General features: G+C 44.0%; 1 protein-coding gene across 5 annotated transcripts in view; it reads right to left on the bottom strand.

The window, feature by feature from the left end:
• MAP3K14 (mitogen-activated protein kinase kinase kinase 14) overlaps nt 1-15,481 on the bottom strand; it is a 46,198-nt gene that overhangs the window by 14,754 nt on the left and 15,963 nt on the right. For 4 of the 5 annotated variants that reach the window (XR_002326598.2, XM_020997452.2, XM_020997450.2 and 1 more), the window contains exons 2-6: nt 5,807-6,076; nt 4,955-5,024; nt 3,380-3,590; nt 2,662-3,231; nt 1,947-2,084 (exon numbers count right to left, since the gene is read on the bottom strand). Coding sequence is in view for 4 of the 5 variants with exons in the window: in XM_020997452.2 (XP_020853111.1) it covers nt 1,947-2,084; nt 2,662-3,231; nt 3,380-3,590; nt 4,955-5,024; nt 5,807-6,056 (1,239 nt within the window). In the remaining variant the exon portion in view is untranslated. Of the gene's footprint in view, nt 1-1,946; nt 2,085-2,661; nt 3,232-3,379; nt 3,591-4,954; nt 5,025-5,806; nt 6,077-6,936; nt 7,040-15,481 lie in introns of all 5 variants that reach the window. The other variant, XM_078155953.1, reaches the window with a different exon arrangement.

Raw genomic sequence — 15,481 nt, 5'->3', positions numbered from 1 at the left:
ACTTGGTCCAAACACAACACTCAGAGCCCCTTTTGTTCTGTCAGCTTATGTCTTTGAATCTAAGATGTACTCATTTTTTAAGTTCGTTTTACCCTGCATCAGAGGTGACATTAGTCTATTCTAACTTTTGCCTCCAAATCCCTCAGCTGCTGTCACCAAGAAGAGCGGTCAAGAGGAGAAGCCAGGTAGTGCCCAACTCATATGAGCTGTGTGCTAGAAGGTAGAAGAGGGGGCAGCTCAATCAGACAGGGTAGGGCAAGGACAAGGATGGGCAAAGGCAAGATAGGGTCAATAAAGAGCAAGGCTAATACGCTTAGCTCCTGCCATTGACTCTTCTCTTACATCTTTTCCTGCTCAGCCTCATAATAAGGTATCAGAGACAAAGCCCTGGCTGAGCAGTCAGGAAATCTGGGTCCTGGTTAACTACCGAGAGGTAAGGAAAAATCATATTTATTCTCTCCGCTTGGGTGGCCAGCACCCTGGGACATCACTGTAGCGAAATGCATTGTACCACAGTGGTCAGGGACCCAGGCCTGGAGTGAGAAAGACTTGAGTGAAGGTCCTGCCTCAGGCCTATGCTAGCAAGCCATTTAACCTCTGAGTACCCCAGGCAACCTGATAAGCCTATAAGCTGAAGAATATCACCTATCTGCACTGACATCAATTAATCAACCAGTATTTATTAAATGACTATCATATGCCAGGTTTGTTAAACTCTGGGGATACAAGTACATAGAATGAGCTTCCATTCTACTGGTGCAGACAGCATGTATATATAAAAAAAATATACAGTGAAAATATAGTTAATAAATACACACACAAAATAGTTAAATACAGGCCTGTCTGGGAGGGAGGGCACCAACATTTGGAGGGCTGTGGAAGATTTCATGCAGAAGATGGTGCCTGAGTGGCATCTTAAAGGAAGAGAGAGACTCTTAGGAGGTAATGGTTAAGGAGACAGTGAATTCCAGGCCTGGGAGATGGCCAGGCCAGAGGCATGGAAATCAGAAATGGAGAGTCATGAGTGAGGCAGTTTCCCTGGATCAGAGCGTAGGAGGGTTAGTAATGTCCAATGAGGCTAGAAATGCTTGAACTCACCAAGAGCTCCCCACACGGATGAAATCATAAGTCTGTGTTCCTACTCCTCTCTGCCACCTCCCCCCCAACCCGGAAAAAGCCCTGAATGTTGGGGTGGAAATAAGAAACTTCAGTGTTCCAGGATTGGCTTTGACGCTCAGAAAAGGCACTTCACTCTTCTGGTCTTCAATTCCAAATGACTATTGCTCTAGAGCCAGAAGGGCCTTCAGAGGCCCTCATTTGACAGATAAAGGCACCAAAGCCTAAGGAGATTAGTTTTATAGGTTACAAGCAGAATCTGAACCCAGGTCTTCAGACTCTAGATTAGTGATTTTTTCCACTCAGCTACAATGCTCCACTCATCTTTAAAATGAGAAGGTTAGACGAGATATTTTGCTAAAGGTCTTTTCAGCTGCAAAATTCTGGAATTCTTTCTTTTCCTTTTAGTTTATCTCATTTTGACATTACCCCTTACTTTCTCCTGCTGGGGAGATTCTCTCTAGATTCTGTCTCATTCCATATTTGACTGACTGCAGCCTTTGTAGTGGCCTAATACTCTGGGCCTCCCACAGGGAAGCCTCAAACATGAACACGATGATCACTACATTTTTATATCCTACATAAATGCATATACATGTACACATACTAATGAAAATACAGTTCCTACTCTGGGTCGTGGGAGAATGGGTGCTTCCCTCTCAGCCTGACCAAAGCAGACAGCACCAGCAGCAGGGCTCTGTTAGATGCCAGACCCAAAGCTGCTCGGCGATCGCCCTTGAAAGAAAGCAAGGAAGGAACACAGCTGGCAGTCTGCCCGGCTTCCCGCATGACTGGCTGCCCTGCTTGTCCTCAAGAGCCCCCCTGCATACCTTTTTGACAGCACACTGAAACCCTGTCTGCTTGTCTTCCATTCTGTACACCTCCCCAAAGGAACCTCGGCCCAGGCAGTCTCGGCTCTTGGTCCAGTGAACTTCTTCTTGGTATTCGTAATCCACTGGTTTGAGTTTCTAAGGAGAGACACACTAGAATCAAAGGCCAGGAATCCAAGCCCTGAATGGCATCTGGACAAAGGACTGCAGCAGGAAAGCGTTTTCTAAGCTATCATTTTTTGGTGGCGCTTCCTCAGCCCTGATGTTTCTGACCTAGACTCAGCACGTTAAGTGCCGAGCTGCTTCTATCCCAAAGTGACCTGGAGCCTTTGAGCTCTGCAAGTCAGGCTGCTGTGAAGAAAAAGGCTCCAAATTAGTACCAGAGTGTCTACTGCTCAAACCACCTGAGGTTGGTGACTAACTTGCCTGGTCACCAGAGTGGCAGTCATGGACACAGGGTCAGAAGCGCACTCTAACAATGGATAATTCTAAATGCAGTACCAGCTTAGCATTTTTGACAGCTTAGCTGTGACAACTGAATTTCATTTAGGAAAAAAAATTTTTTTTCAACAACAGGAAACTAGAAAATGGTCTTTCAGGTTTTCTAAGGCTCCTGTCCCTCCCAGCCCCAGCCCCATGTTGCCTGGAAGGGATTCTTGTTCTAGCTCTGCGTAATTGTCTCCAGCTGCCCTGAGGAGAGCTCTTGCTGGGTTACCTCAGTGAGCAGGACCCCTTCATTTTCTTCTGTCTCCGGTACTGGGCCTCGGTGACCCATCCCTCCTCTCTGCCAGGTCTTGGCAAGGCTGGTTAGGTTCCTGGGCTCACCCACACTCACACTCCCTTTCAGGGCATGCACGAGATATTCCTCCACGGAAAGCTTCTCAGACGTGCCATGCTTTGGGCAGGGAGTTTCCAGACCTAGGCCAGACACGTGGCGCTGGCTATCTACACGGGCCAAGTTGCCCAGCAAGAAGGTCCCCAAGGGTCTGGGCTTTTGAGCAAGAAGTGGGGAGAAGGGGAAAGGATGGGGCAGTCTCTTGTAGGGGGAAGAGCACAGTAGGTCTGGTTGGGGGATGAAGTCCTTGGGGTGATGAAGTTTCCACACATGGTTCAGGCACTGCACTGGGCTGATCAGTTTATGGAGTTCAGCTCGAGGGTGGGTTTTCAGGGCTGAATGCAGGCCTGCTCCAACCTTCTCAAAAACCAGCGGGCTGTGGAGCATCTCCTTTGGAGGGCTGGAGAACTGAGGGACGTTGCTGAAATAAGGGCCTGAGGACTCATCCTCCTAAGGGGAAAACATGAGCATTAGGGCAGAGCCTCAAGTGGGCACTATCACTCAACACCCTGCCCGCTGCCCCCCCCAACCCCCATCCCACCCACAACTGTCAGAGGCCATGCACAAGGAGCCACAGGGCAGAGCTCAGCTTGCTCACCTGCACAGGGATCATGCAGCTTTCTTGCTCAGGGGTTTTGGGGAGAGGCTTGGCCAAGGGTCCACCCCTCTGGCCTGGCACCTTGGAACTTTTCTTCTTTCGTTTCTTCCCAGCCTTGTTTCGACGCTTTGCCTTCCAACAAGCAGGGGTCATTTTCCCCTCTGTTGCATGGGCTACATTGTTGGGGATCTGGTCTAGACTATCAGATCGGCTGTCAAAGGGAGAGATGCTCTGTTTCAATAGGCACGTGCAAGTGCCTCCTGGGAGCCCTCTCTCAGCCCTCCATCCCCTGTACCCTGCCCCCATCCAACAGGATCATTGCAGGGATGGTTAAGAACAAGCAGGTAAGAAACAGAGAGGGGTCGGACATGGGGCAGGGGGGGCTCCAGACACCAACCAAGGTTTGTTTTGGCTACTTCCTGAAGAAGGATTTTAGAGGAACATTTTGCTGCTTGAGGAACGGGAGGTTTGTTGACAAGATTTGGGCAGCTCCACATTAATGCCAGAGTGTCTCTTACTCAAACCTTTTGAGGCTGGTGCCTAACTGGTCTGGCTAGCAGTGACCTCTCCTGCCTAGCAACGCTGGGAGCACGTATTTTTCTATACCACTTACCCAACACTTACCATCCACTGTCGGTAATAGCGTAAAGAATGTTGTACTTGTAGTCGAGATGATAATACCTTATGGGACTGTTGTAAGGCTTTTAAGGCACTTTGCAAAACTTGAAGTGTTATGTAAATATGAACTAATATCATCATTAAGACATTTGGCGTGTCTTAGTGGGATGGATTCTTCTATAGTTCTCCAGAACAACTTCCCTGGATAACACAGTAGATGACTTTTGACCAGAAAGGAGGTGAGGGAAGAGTGTTCTTTTTTTAGTCAACTTAGTTGGGGTTTTTCACGTTGTCCCTAACGGGAGTAAGAGAGGGGTTCAGGGAGGAAGGGCACGCCCTCAGTGTATTGTGAGTACACACAAAGAGTACAAGATTGGAAGTCAGGGCTTGTGTTTAAATCCCAGACATTCATATTCACTGGTGAACTTGGACAAGTTACTCTGTCAAATGAGGGTAACTTCTAAGGCCTTTTTTAGTTCTAAATCTATGACTCTATGGACTTTAACCTCAGTGAACACTTATGTTTAAACCCCATCCCAACACTTCCCAGAGGAGGCAGGCGTGCAGTCTGGACACTGCACAAACCAGTGTCTCCTAAGCAGGGCTGGCAGTTTGGGGAGCACTTCTCTGAGGCCACATGTCAGGTGCCAGCAGAGATGTCTCTCAGCACCCTCCCTGATGACAAAGGCATCAAAGGTGGAGGGAAACAAAGTGAATCAATGCCTAAGGAGAAAGAAATCTCTAGCTTGCAAGACACAGAAGCATCTATCTATGAGCTGTGGGAAGCATCTGAAAAAAACTTATTTTGTTAAGAGAAAAGCTGGGCTGGCAAGCTTTGCCTGATTTCAGAAGCCATCCCCCAAGAAGTGGAGAGGGTAGTTACTTGGGTTCAGTTAGTAGGGCAAAAGAGACACCAGCTAAATCTCCCTGCCTTACCCTTTGAAGTTGCCTCCTTACCTGTACTGTTTTGAGCCAGCAATAAAAATTCTCTCTGAAAAGGTGGGACTGAACTCTTGGCTGTTCTCACCTGTTTGAAGGGGGTGGGGGAAGGGGAAGAGAAAGAACAGATGTTCAACACTTAGGTCAGTTAATGTTAACAGAAAACAAGCACTTAGGTGAAGGCATGAAAAGTTTTCCAGCAACCAAGCTGCAGTGAAATAAGCAGCTGTAGCCTAGTTCTTGTAACACTGTCTTCCCTTTTCTTCAGCCACTTGACCTCTTCTTCCACTGCCTGCTTCCTGGATCCTCTTCTCCCACATAACCCCCACACAACCCGTCCTTTTGGGTTTTCATTCTCTTGACTAAATCTTACTGACTCTTTTCACATTGAGGCCTTAGCTGCAAAAAATATAAGAAATCATCTTCCAGTCCAATTCTCTCCTTATTACAGATGAGGAAAACAAGGCCTAATGTTGATATGACACAGGCATGACTTCTCATTGCTGTTTTTTGAGTCATCTTTGTTTCTTGCCATACGTGAAGCTTCTTCCCTTTGTTAAGTGGCACAAATTACTATGTTTTTCTTTATCCTGACTACAACATTGAGAGAGGGCATATATGTGACAGCTATTTGCAAGATGTTAGGTAGCTGACGAAATCTTGTAAACATCCCACCAGAAGTGGGACTTGTATCTTGGGAGAGGTTCCCCAACTACACAACCCACTGAGGGAATAAGGGAGAATGAGGCAGAAATTCACTGTCTCTTAACAGTTAAAGCAAGATCCAGATTCAGATCTGCAGAGATGATAAAAAGGTATTGTTCCCTCTCCCTCCTTAGATCAAGAGCACTGGGCCGAATCACCACTTACATTCTGCCTGGGCAATGATGGAGATAGAGGCCGATCCTCCTTCCATGCCTTCCTTGGCTGTCCCTTTGGTGATTACATCGTTTAGGATTTCCCATTGCCCACAGAAAACCCGGTTCTTCTCCACAGTTTCAAGCTTGCAGACAGAGCTGCACTTCTTGGCTGGAATCTGGCTCTTTCCCTTGGCAAGCTCCTTCTGGTGCCCAATATCTGAGTCAGGTGCACTTTGGCACATAATCTCCATCACTGCCATCTCACAGATTCACTGAGACCCTGAGGGAAACCAAATCACATGTTAAAAATTCTCTAATTCATTTATAATGTAATATTTTGAATTACTGCTGTATTGTATTTTGGTCTTAGGCTATACTTTTCACAAGGGTAGAGACAATGCTTTAGCTAAACTTTTGTCCTTTATTTTTTTTTTTGTCAGACAATTGGGGTTACGTGACTTGCCTAGGGTCATACAACTAGTAAGTGTCAAGTGTCTAAGGCTGGATTTGAACTCAGGGCCTCCTGACTCCAAGGCCAGAGCTCTAACTTTTTACTGTCCTCTTCACCTCAGAAAAGTATTTTATACACAGTGGCAGCTAAATGTGTACTGAATAAATTTGATCCATATGAAGGAGGAAAATGGACTGGACTGAAGGCAGGGCAAGGTGAGAAAAGGAAAAGTGAGGTTTTTTTCTCTTTTCATGCCATATGCCAATACATCAAGGCCCAGCCCAAATACCATTTCTTCCATGAATGCCCTTCTTGTCCTAACCCCGCCCCCCAGCCATGAACATCATAGTGCTTCGTACCCTTCTTAGGATACTGTCACACTATTCCTTGTTTTACTATTATTATTACCCCTCTAATGGCTCCTTCACGCTTTTCTGTGTAATACAGATATCAATGTATTTGTCACATCCTTTATAGGCTATGAATTCCTAGGGGGCTGCAATTATGTCTTATTCATTTTTGCATACTCTAGGGTGCCTTGAACACAAAAGGTACTCAGAAATATCGTTTGAATGTGCATATATACGCACATATGCACACACATATACATACACATATTAAAATATAGGAATATATTATTACATATTTTATATATAAAATGAAAAGAGGAAAAAAATCTCTCACTTGACCTTTTGTGAAGTTTCTTGGTAATATCCTCCATACACGTAATGTATCAGCAAGGTTTTTGCATCAAACACACACACACATGACAATTTTAAAATCCATCCACACCTGTCCCCAATAAAAAAAGAATCCAATTTTATTCCTCTCATATTAAAAATACAAAGACCCTACTTGAAATAGTCTCTGTCCTCAAGAAGCTTACTTACATTCTATCAGAAGAGTCAACATGTATACATATGAGAAAAAATAAAACAAATCTGAGGCATTTTTGTAGGGGGAAGTACTAGTAGTTGGGTGGGCAGGGAAATCATAAAAATTCTCTTATAGGAGGTGGGTTTGAGCTGAACTTTGAAAGAAGCTTGGGGATTCTAATGGGTAAAGGTAAGGAGGAAGACTGAGAGGGACTGCATGTGCAAAGGTATGGAGACGGGGTAGAATGACATGTGCAGCACAAAGAAGGCCAGCTTGGCTAGACCAGGGGTGGGGAACTTGCAGCCTTGAGGCCACATGTGGCCTTCTAGATCCTTGGGTGAGGCCTTTCAACTGAGTCTAAGTTTTACAGAACAAGTCTTTTTATTAAGGAGATTTGTTCTATGAAGTTTGGATTCAGTTAAAGGGCCGCACTTGAGGGCCTAGAGGGCCACATGTGGCCTGGAGGCTGCAGGCTGCCCACCCCTGGGCTAGACCATAGTTTCTGAAGGGGACTAATGTATAATGAGACTGGAAAAGTAGATTGGAGTCTGGCTGTGAAGGGCTTGAAATGTCAAACAGAGGCATTTTATTTCATTCTAGGGGCAATGGGGAACCACTAGTTCATTAGGCAGGAAAGTTACAGACTCTGTGCTTTAACAATATCAATTTGGCAATTGGGCAGAGAATGAATAGGAGAGGGCGGAAACTTAAGGTAGAGAAAACAATTGAGGCTATTGTCCCAGCCTCCACCAAAAAAAGAGAGGCTGTTGTAATAATCCAGGTGAGAGGTGATGAGTGCCTGAACTCATGTGGTACCTATTTGAAGACAGAGAAAGAAAAGGATGTGAGAGATGTTGGCTATGTGGAGTAAGGGAGGGTAAGGAGTCAAGGCTGAAAACCTAGACAACTTTGAGAGCTATGGACATTTAGAAGAGGGATGGGTTTTGGTGACAAGACAAGTGCTTTAGCCATAGAAACTAGGGATGGAAGTTGATAATGAACCCTCATGGGATGTGATGGGGTTATCAAGAGAGTATAGACAGAGAGGAGAAAAGAGCCTGGGGCAGATCTTTGGGAAAGGGGTGAGCTACACTCATATTTAGGGGGCAGGATACGGATAATGATCCAGCAATGGTGACTGAGGAGTGGTCAGGCAGACAGGAGAACCAAGAGGGAACAGTGTCATGAATATCCAGTGAAGAGAGTTTCCAGAAAGAGAGGGTGGTCAACAGTATCAGATGCGACATGTGTTGCGGTCAAAAAGATAAGCATGGAGAGAAGACTATAGATCATCTGATTTAGCCATTAAGAGATCACTGGTAACTTTGGAGAGAGCAGTTTTAGTTGGGTGATGAGGTAAGAAATAAGATTACAAGGGCCTGAGGAATGAAGCATAGGAGAAAATTAGAGGAAACCTGTGCAGACTGCTAGCTTGGATCTTTCTCTGTTAATATGGTTGGGGTTCTTGGTTTCAAATATTTTTGTCTAATAAAAAGGTTTCTGGTCATACATAGAGGAAGATGTCAGACACACAGATATAATCAGTAGTGATCTCCATATCCATTTGTCACCTGCTTGAGACACGGAGAGCCTTACCTACTCTTAGGTTAGTTCACAGTGGATTATTATCTTTTTAAAAATATGAGAAATAATCATTTTTTATTTTTGGTGTTCTAACACTGACCACAAAAAAGTATGACATTCTGGATGTAAATTGCTATGTGCCCAAGCTAGAGGCTTAGACCTTAGTTTCCCAGAATGCTTTGTGGCTCTCTAGAAACAACTGGCATGCTTCCCACTGTAATATTCGTATAGAACTGCTTTTTAAAAATTCAAGAACACTTCTAAACATTCAAATTCAGAAAACAGCAGTGGTTGAAGTTGTTTCATTGTCTGTCCACCCTGACCCCAGTCCCCTCCAAACACCACCTATTACTGATCAAAATACGAAAGGAAGAAACAAAAGTTCATCTTTTTCCTGGCCACCTTCTCTCCGGCAACCAAAGGAGCCCGTCAATAGAGGGCTTAACCCCGTTGTAATTTTGTGTAAATGACTAAGCCACTCGGCAATAAAACAATCACAAAATATTGGTCGGTAGTACTTTTTTTTTTCCTGAGGCAATTGGGGTTAAGTCCGTACTACTTTTAAAGCTTGTAAAAAGGCAAGTGTACCCCTGACTATACCAAGATTTTTTTTTATTCAATGCATAATACCAAGGTATCAAATGCAGTTATTCACTGAAAGTAAAAATTTTTTTTAGGTGGTTTAAGGTAAGAGTTAATAGGAACAAAGAAAATGACAATCTTCTTTAAATTCTCTCAGCCTACTTTACTCCGTGGGCCATCAACAGTTAAGGACCCAGCTTGTACTCTGTCCCTTTTCAGGTTAAATAAGTATACTTAGTCTTCCTAGACTGGAATTATGTTCTTCCTTCATTCTCGAAGAGGAACAAAGACAACAAGAGAGTGGTATCTTGACTTGCTCATGAATTAGATTTAAGTGAGGCCTTTTACAAAGGATAGAAAAAGGATATTATTCATGCCACTCTGAACCTCTATTAGAGGTAGCTTTTAAAAAAAACCAAACTGATTGAAGTAGGTAGTCCTAACACTGATCTGCTTGTCTGTGCACATGGTGTTTTTTGGTGTTTTAGAAAGATGACCTTCAATTCAACACCAAATATGCAAAAGATACCCACCTTACTAAACTGATTTGCTCCAGAAAGTCCAGCAAACCAGTGGCACAGCTGGGACCAAAATCTAGGTATCTTGTTGACCACTTATCACAAATTTATTGAATATCTCGGAAACACCCAGACCCAAACCTGATGTGACTTAGCCCCACTCAAAACACAACCAAGTACCCCTCTGTGAGACAACAAAGGCCTAACTCAGAAAGCCTTCGATTCATCATGGAATTAAGTGGAGGCAGCCATCACACTTCTGATGGGTAGCCAGCCAGTGGTGACTGTCCTTCTGTTACTAGGGTTTAGGAGAAGTGGATGCTTCGGTTTAGGCAGCCAAGTCCATACATCCCTCATGGTTTTGCTTATGACTCAACCAACCTGGCAAGCTTACAAGGCAAGATAACAAGGAGCACATTCAGGGGCTAACTTAACAGACGGCAGCTGCAACCCTAGAGCACAACTGGTGAAGGACACCAGGCTAGCAGTATTAAGGTATCACCTCCCCAGGGAAACACAATGAGTGCCAGAAAGCTGTAAAGCAATCCCCTGTGGCTGGCTTCAGAGCCTTCCATCAGCCACATGACGGTGACTCAGGCACTCGGTGAACTATCCTCCAAGTTCACTCAGCTATTCTTGTGTGTAATTTTGCTCAACAGCTGTGAACACCCACTCTCCTCCCTAAGCTCTCCAAACTTCTGCATTGGGAGTTAGGCCGAAGGAAAAAAAAAAGCTATAACCCAGATCAATTGCAGAAGAGACTGCTGGGGAGAATGCAGAATCTGCAAGTACTTTATTCCTAAAATTACCTGGATATCTAGAAGCCATCATGCCGTTGAAATGGCAAAGGACAAAAACAGTGATCTCCTCTCTGATAATCCTAGCCACGTGGCAAGGCAGAAGCCCAGAAGTTTGGAGCTAAGGAGTTAGTGGCCCTAGGATGACCCTACTCTTCCTGCCTTGAAGTTGGCTGAAAAAAAAATCTACAGCCTGAAAACTCATCTGCCAGGAAAATTTTCCCCAGCCCTGCCCATGTTTCCCAAACACACCTTCACCAATTGTGTGGCCATGCCTATGCTCTCCTATTAACCCTATAAAATTAAAAATTAAAGCTGAGACCACAGGAAGTTGCTTACACCCAAACCTACCCTGTGTTCCTCACGTTCCCAAGAAAACCAAGGAGTAATAGAACGGGGAATTAGATTATTCAACATCTTCAGGGCCCCAGCATGTATTTATGGGCACACACTATACTGTAGTCCCCCATGCTTCTTGAATAAATCTAGTTTTGCTTTCTCCAAGTAGATCAATAGGAGGTTTGTCTGGGGACTTTTGGGGGTGTGTGTGGTGTGACTGGGGCAGTCCTACAATAAGTAATTTAATAAATATTTATCAAACACCCACTACGTATGCAGAGAGGACCTGGGTCTCACCATTGGCTCGACAGCCTCTTCCCTACTCTTGGCTTTTGTTTCCTTATCTATAAAATAATGGATGACTGTAAGGGGCCTTCCAACTCCAGATCTAAGATTCTTCTGATCCCATAAGCCAAGATCTTTTAGTGCTACTCTGCAGGCAGTGAGCCCTGCAGGGAATCCAGGCCTTCTGAACGAATCTGGTCCATGAAAGCTACAACAGAGCTGGAAGGGACCTTCGAGGCCACCTAGCCCAACTCATACCTAACTCAAAACCCCAAATTCCAACACCTCCAACAAGTGCTTGACCTAACCTTGCTGGAGGCCTCCTTTGAGGGGATGGTAAATAACAATAATAATAATAGTGTTTATTTAGCTCTTTTAAAGTTTGCAAAATGCTATACATATGTTATTTTATCTTCACAATACTCTTGTAAGGTTAGTGCTATTATCATCCCTATTTTACAGATGAGGAAATTGGGAGAGATCAAGTGACTTGCCCAGGGTCACACAGCTAATAAATGTCTGAGACTAGATTTGAACTCACTTCTTCCTAACTCCAACTCTAGGATTCTGGTCACTTTACTTTTCTAGACCTCAGTCCTCTCATACGTAAAACAAGATTACCTCTAAGGTCCCTTTTAGGTCTGGATTGTATATGATTCTATGAAAGTTCTTTGGTTGATGACTGATGATCTCATAGTTTGCAGAGTGAGATACAGGAGATGGGACTAAATACATATTAACTTGAAGACAAACATGGAAAACCAGCTGTTTAAAACATCAGCAACAACAACCACCACCAAAAAGCCCCCTAAACCCTCAATCCCTGACATAGCATAGGAGGATCATTTACGATTTTGCCTAAGAGTGGCCTACTGGGAACGAAAACCCAAACATAAACAGTGGTTAACTCAGGGGCCTGCTGAATTGAGGATCACCAAACATTTTCATCATCATGCTCCTGTTAAGTCAACCATTTTATAACAGGCTGAGGCACTGGATGCCAAGGTGAATGCCAACGGGCTGAAAGGTGCTGCCCCATTTACTTCTCCCCCTGAATGTTCACAAAAGTTAACTTCACCTGAAGTCTAACAGCTCTTACCAACTAGGCCAGCCTAGTCACAGCAAGGCACGAATGACATGCATGCTATGAGCTCTTTTCACTGAACACAGTCTAAAGTGCTGCCCACCACAACCCGGTCTTGTTCTATTAACACATATTTCATGTCCACTTCAAGCTAAGCACTATAGTAGGTGTTCTGCAGGGGATACAATACAAACATGGCCCTTGCCTTCCTTGCCCTGCCAGGCAAATCGACAACCCCTAGCCTAAAGTGGCTGTGGCCTAATGTTGAAGCTTTGTCATCTACCTCATTTCTTAGCCCCTAAGTGGGTTAATAACGAGTTTCCTCATTTTCAAAACTGGCTCTCACTTGACTACATATGTGTAACCTATATCAAACTGCTTATCTTCTCAATGGAGGGTAGGAGAGGAAGGGAGAGAATTTGGAACTCAAGTTTTTTTAAAGAATGTTAAAAATTATTTTAAAACGTAATTGGGAAAAAATAAAATATTAAATCATTAAAAAATTGGCTCTCACTTATACTGCGGGTTCCCCCCCCCTTTTTTTAATGAGGCAATCAGGATTAAGTGACTTGCCCAGGGTCACACAGCTAGCGTCAAGTGTCTGAGGCTGGATTTGAACTCAGGTCCTCCTGACTCCAAGGCTGGGGCTCTATCCACTGGCACCACCTAGCTGCCTCTTTACTGAGCCTTTTTAAAGAATGTATTGTGACCAACCAAGATGGAGACATATAGGAGCAATGCCCAATGCTAAGACAATATGATTTTTGGATTTCAGCACCATTTGGTCTTAGTATCATCTTAGCAAGTTACTTCAGTATGCCATATGCCTCAGTGTCCCCACAAGTAAAATGGAGATTTAAAAAGCCCTGTAATCTTATAGGACCACTATGAAGACTTCTTAATGCTGACAGTGATACTGAATGATCAGGACAGACCAATGTAAATTCCTCTAGTAATTATTTCAGTTAGAAATGGAAATCTGTACTTTGAATTAATAGTGGGGAAAAATAGCAGAAGTGAGATAACTTCCTTAATAATTAATTAGCTTTAAATCAAATTCACTCCAGTACTGCTTCTTGTGACTTTCTACCCTGCCTAGACACCAGGCTTCGTTGGGACAAGCCAGGTTGTGGTTGCTAAGAATGAAAAACTGAGGCTACAAAGGCTTATGCAAGGCAAGTATATGGGAGGGAAGGCAGTGATTGGCACAGAGAAGACCTAACCCAGAAAAACAAACAGGTGGTTGAAAAGAGAATCCCAAAGCCAAGAGATTCTAATCTATTTTTCCAACCCTATTTCTCACTACCACACATTCCTCCTTACCCCCAACCCTTTGCTCCACTCAGACTAGTCTCTTCTGTTTCAAGAAAGAATTCCCAGCGCCATATTTTACTGCCCCTCTGAGCCTTCCCACTTTGACTGCTTGCCCTCCCCATCATTTCCACTTTACCAAATCTCATCCATTTTCCAAGAAATCTCCTTTCAAGAAACTTTCTCTAATTACCCTGGATCAAGGTGATCTTTTCCTACTCTGAATATCTAAAGCAGGGCTTGTTAAACTTTTTCCACCAGAGGTGATCTCTACCTAAAGCACCTAGTAAACACTTAATTAAATATTTGCTAATCCACAACAAGTGTAACAATTACAGGCAGGCTCAAGACAGAGGTCATAAAACAGACTTACTTTTCATGGTTACATAGGTAAAAGGAACAAAGTCGTGACCCCCTACTTCCCTAGGCCCTAGATAACTGGATCCACAACTCCACTATTGAGTAGAAATGTGACTGGCAAAGGCACCTGATGCTGGCAGGAGGTGAAGTTTGGCGCCTAGGTATTGCTACTGCTACCAAATCCATTTATAATTCTGGCTCATCAATGGAGGGAGTTAAGAAAGGGATTCTCAATGGCAAGATAAGAAAAGCTGAAATGATTTTTGGGAAGCAGATAGCAGCAACCTACTTCAGGGGTTTTTAATTTAAATTTAGTATTATAGCTATTTTTCCTCCTCTTCAAAAACATAAAAACTCCATGGTGGCATGCTGGGACTCTGTGAGGGTACAGGGGGCCTGGGTTGCACACACCTTTGCCAGAGTACAGGGTCTTGATGCTTGCTTGGGCTCAAACTGTTTAGCATGTGTATGTCTGCCTGTCATAAGGAACACAGAGTTACTTAAGAGACTTCAGGCAACACTTGTCCAGCCCTTCATTTTACAGATCAGTAAACAGAGGTGACAAGGCAATAACAGACACAAATATTTAGTGGCAGAGCCAGAACTAGAAGTTGGGGCTCAGGCCAGAGTGGCAAACCTACAGACAGCTTGATGCTACTATATAAAAGTGCTAGATTTGGAATCAAAAGACCTAGGTTGGAGTCCATGACCTTGAACTAGAATGAACCCAGATGGTGCAATCTGTGTAGGCAGTCACAGAAGAGAGATAGATGCTGGGAGCTAAATGAAAACAATCTCAGATCCACCCAGGTGGACCCTAGGACAAACTGTAGGACCAAATAATAAAATCCTCCCCTTTGACTCTGCTGCAGAGGAGAAATAAAAGAGCATTAAAAAACGTGCATTTGGGGAAAAAACTAAGAATGTACCATGGTGGAGGCTTACATACTGGCACTGAGGGGAAACTTACCTAGCAAGGATAAACAGAATGGATTGTTTAGGATTTAAAAAAATCAGTCTCAAGTATAGGATACTATTACTTATAAGATTAAATATAAACTCCACTTTTTGCTATTTAAAGCTCTCTATGACCTGGTCCTTTCTTACCTTTCCAGTCTTACACTTTACTCCTTCCACCTATTCAGTGATGCAGCTACACTGGCCCAATCGATGTTTGTCACACACAATGCTCCATCTCCCACCTCCATGTCCTTGCACTGGTTGTCCCCTCACGGTTCCCCAAATAAATCATGCTTATTCTGGATCCTTCCTGAGTCCAAACACCTTTGCTTATTCTATGCCCTTCCCACCTGCCCTCTCTTCTACCTACACCCTACTGATTTCTTCAAAGGACAGCTCAAGTCTTCTCTCTCCCACCAGGCTTTTTTCAAGTGCTCTAGTTCACTCAAGAGCTCCTAGAGTACCTACTGTGTGCATCACTGGGCATTTAGCCATATACAGCCATGCTTTCATCCAAGGAGACGGCAGATGTAAAAGT

This window comes from Phascolarctos cinereus, unplaced genomic scaffold, assembly GCF_003287225.1.
Source record: "Phascolarctos cinereus isolate Bilbo 61053 unplaced genomic scaffold, phaCin_HiC Scaffold_5;HRSCAF=322, whole genome shotgun sequence".
In the NCBI taxonomy this organism is placed as follows: domain Eukaryota; kingdom Metazoa; phylum Chordata; class Mammalia; order Diprotodontia; family Phascolarctidae; genus Phascolarctos; species Phascolarctos cinereus.
Note: the sequence above shows the minus strand (reverse complement) of the source record. Positions and strands in the feature narration are given on the sequence as shown.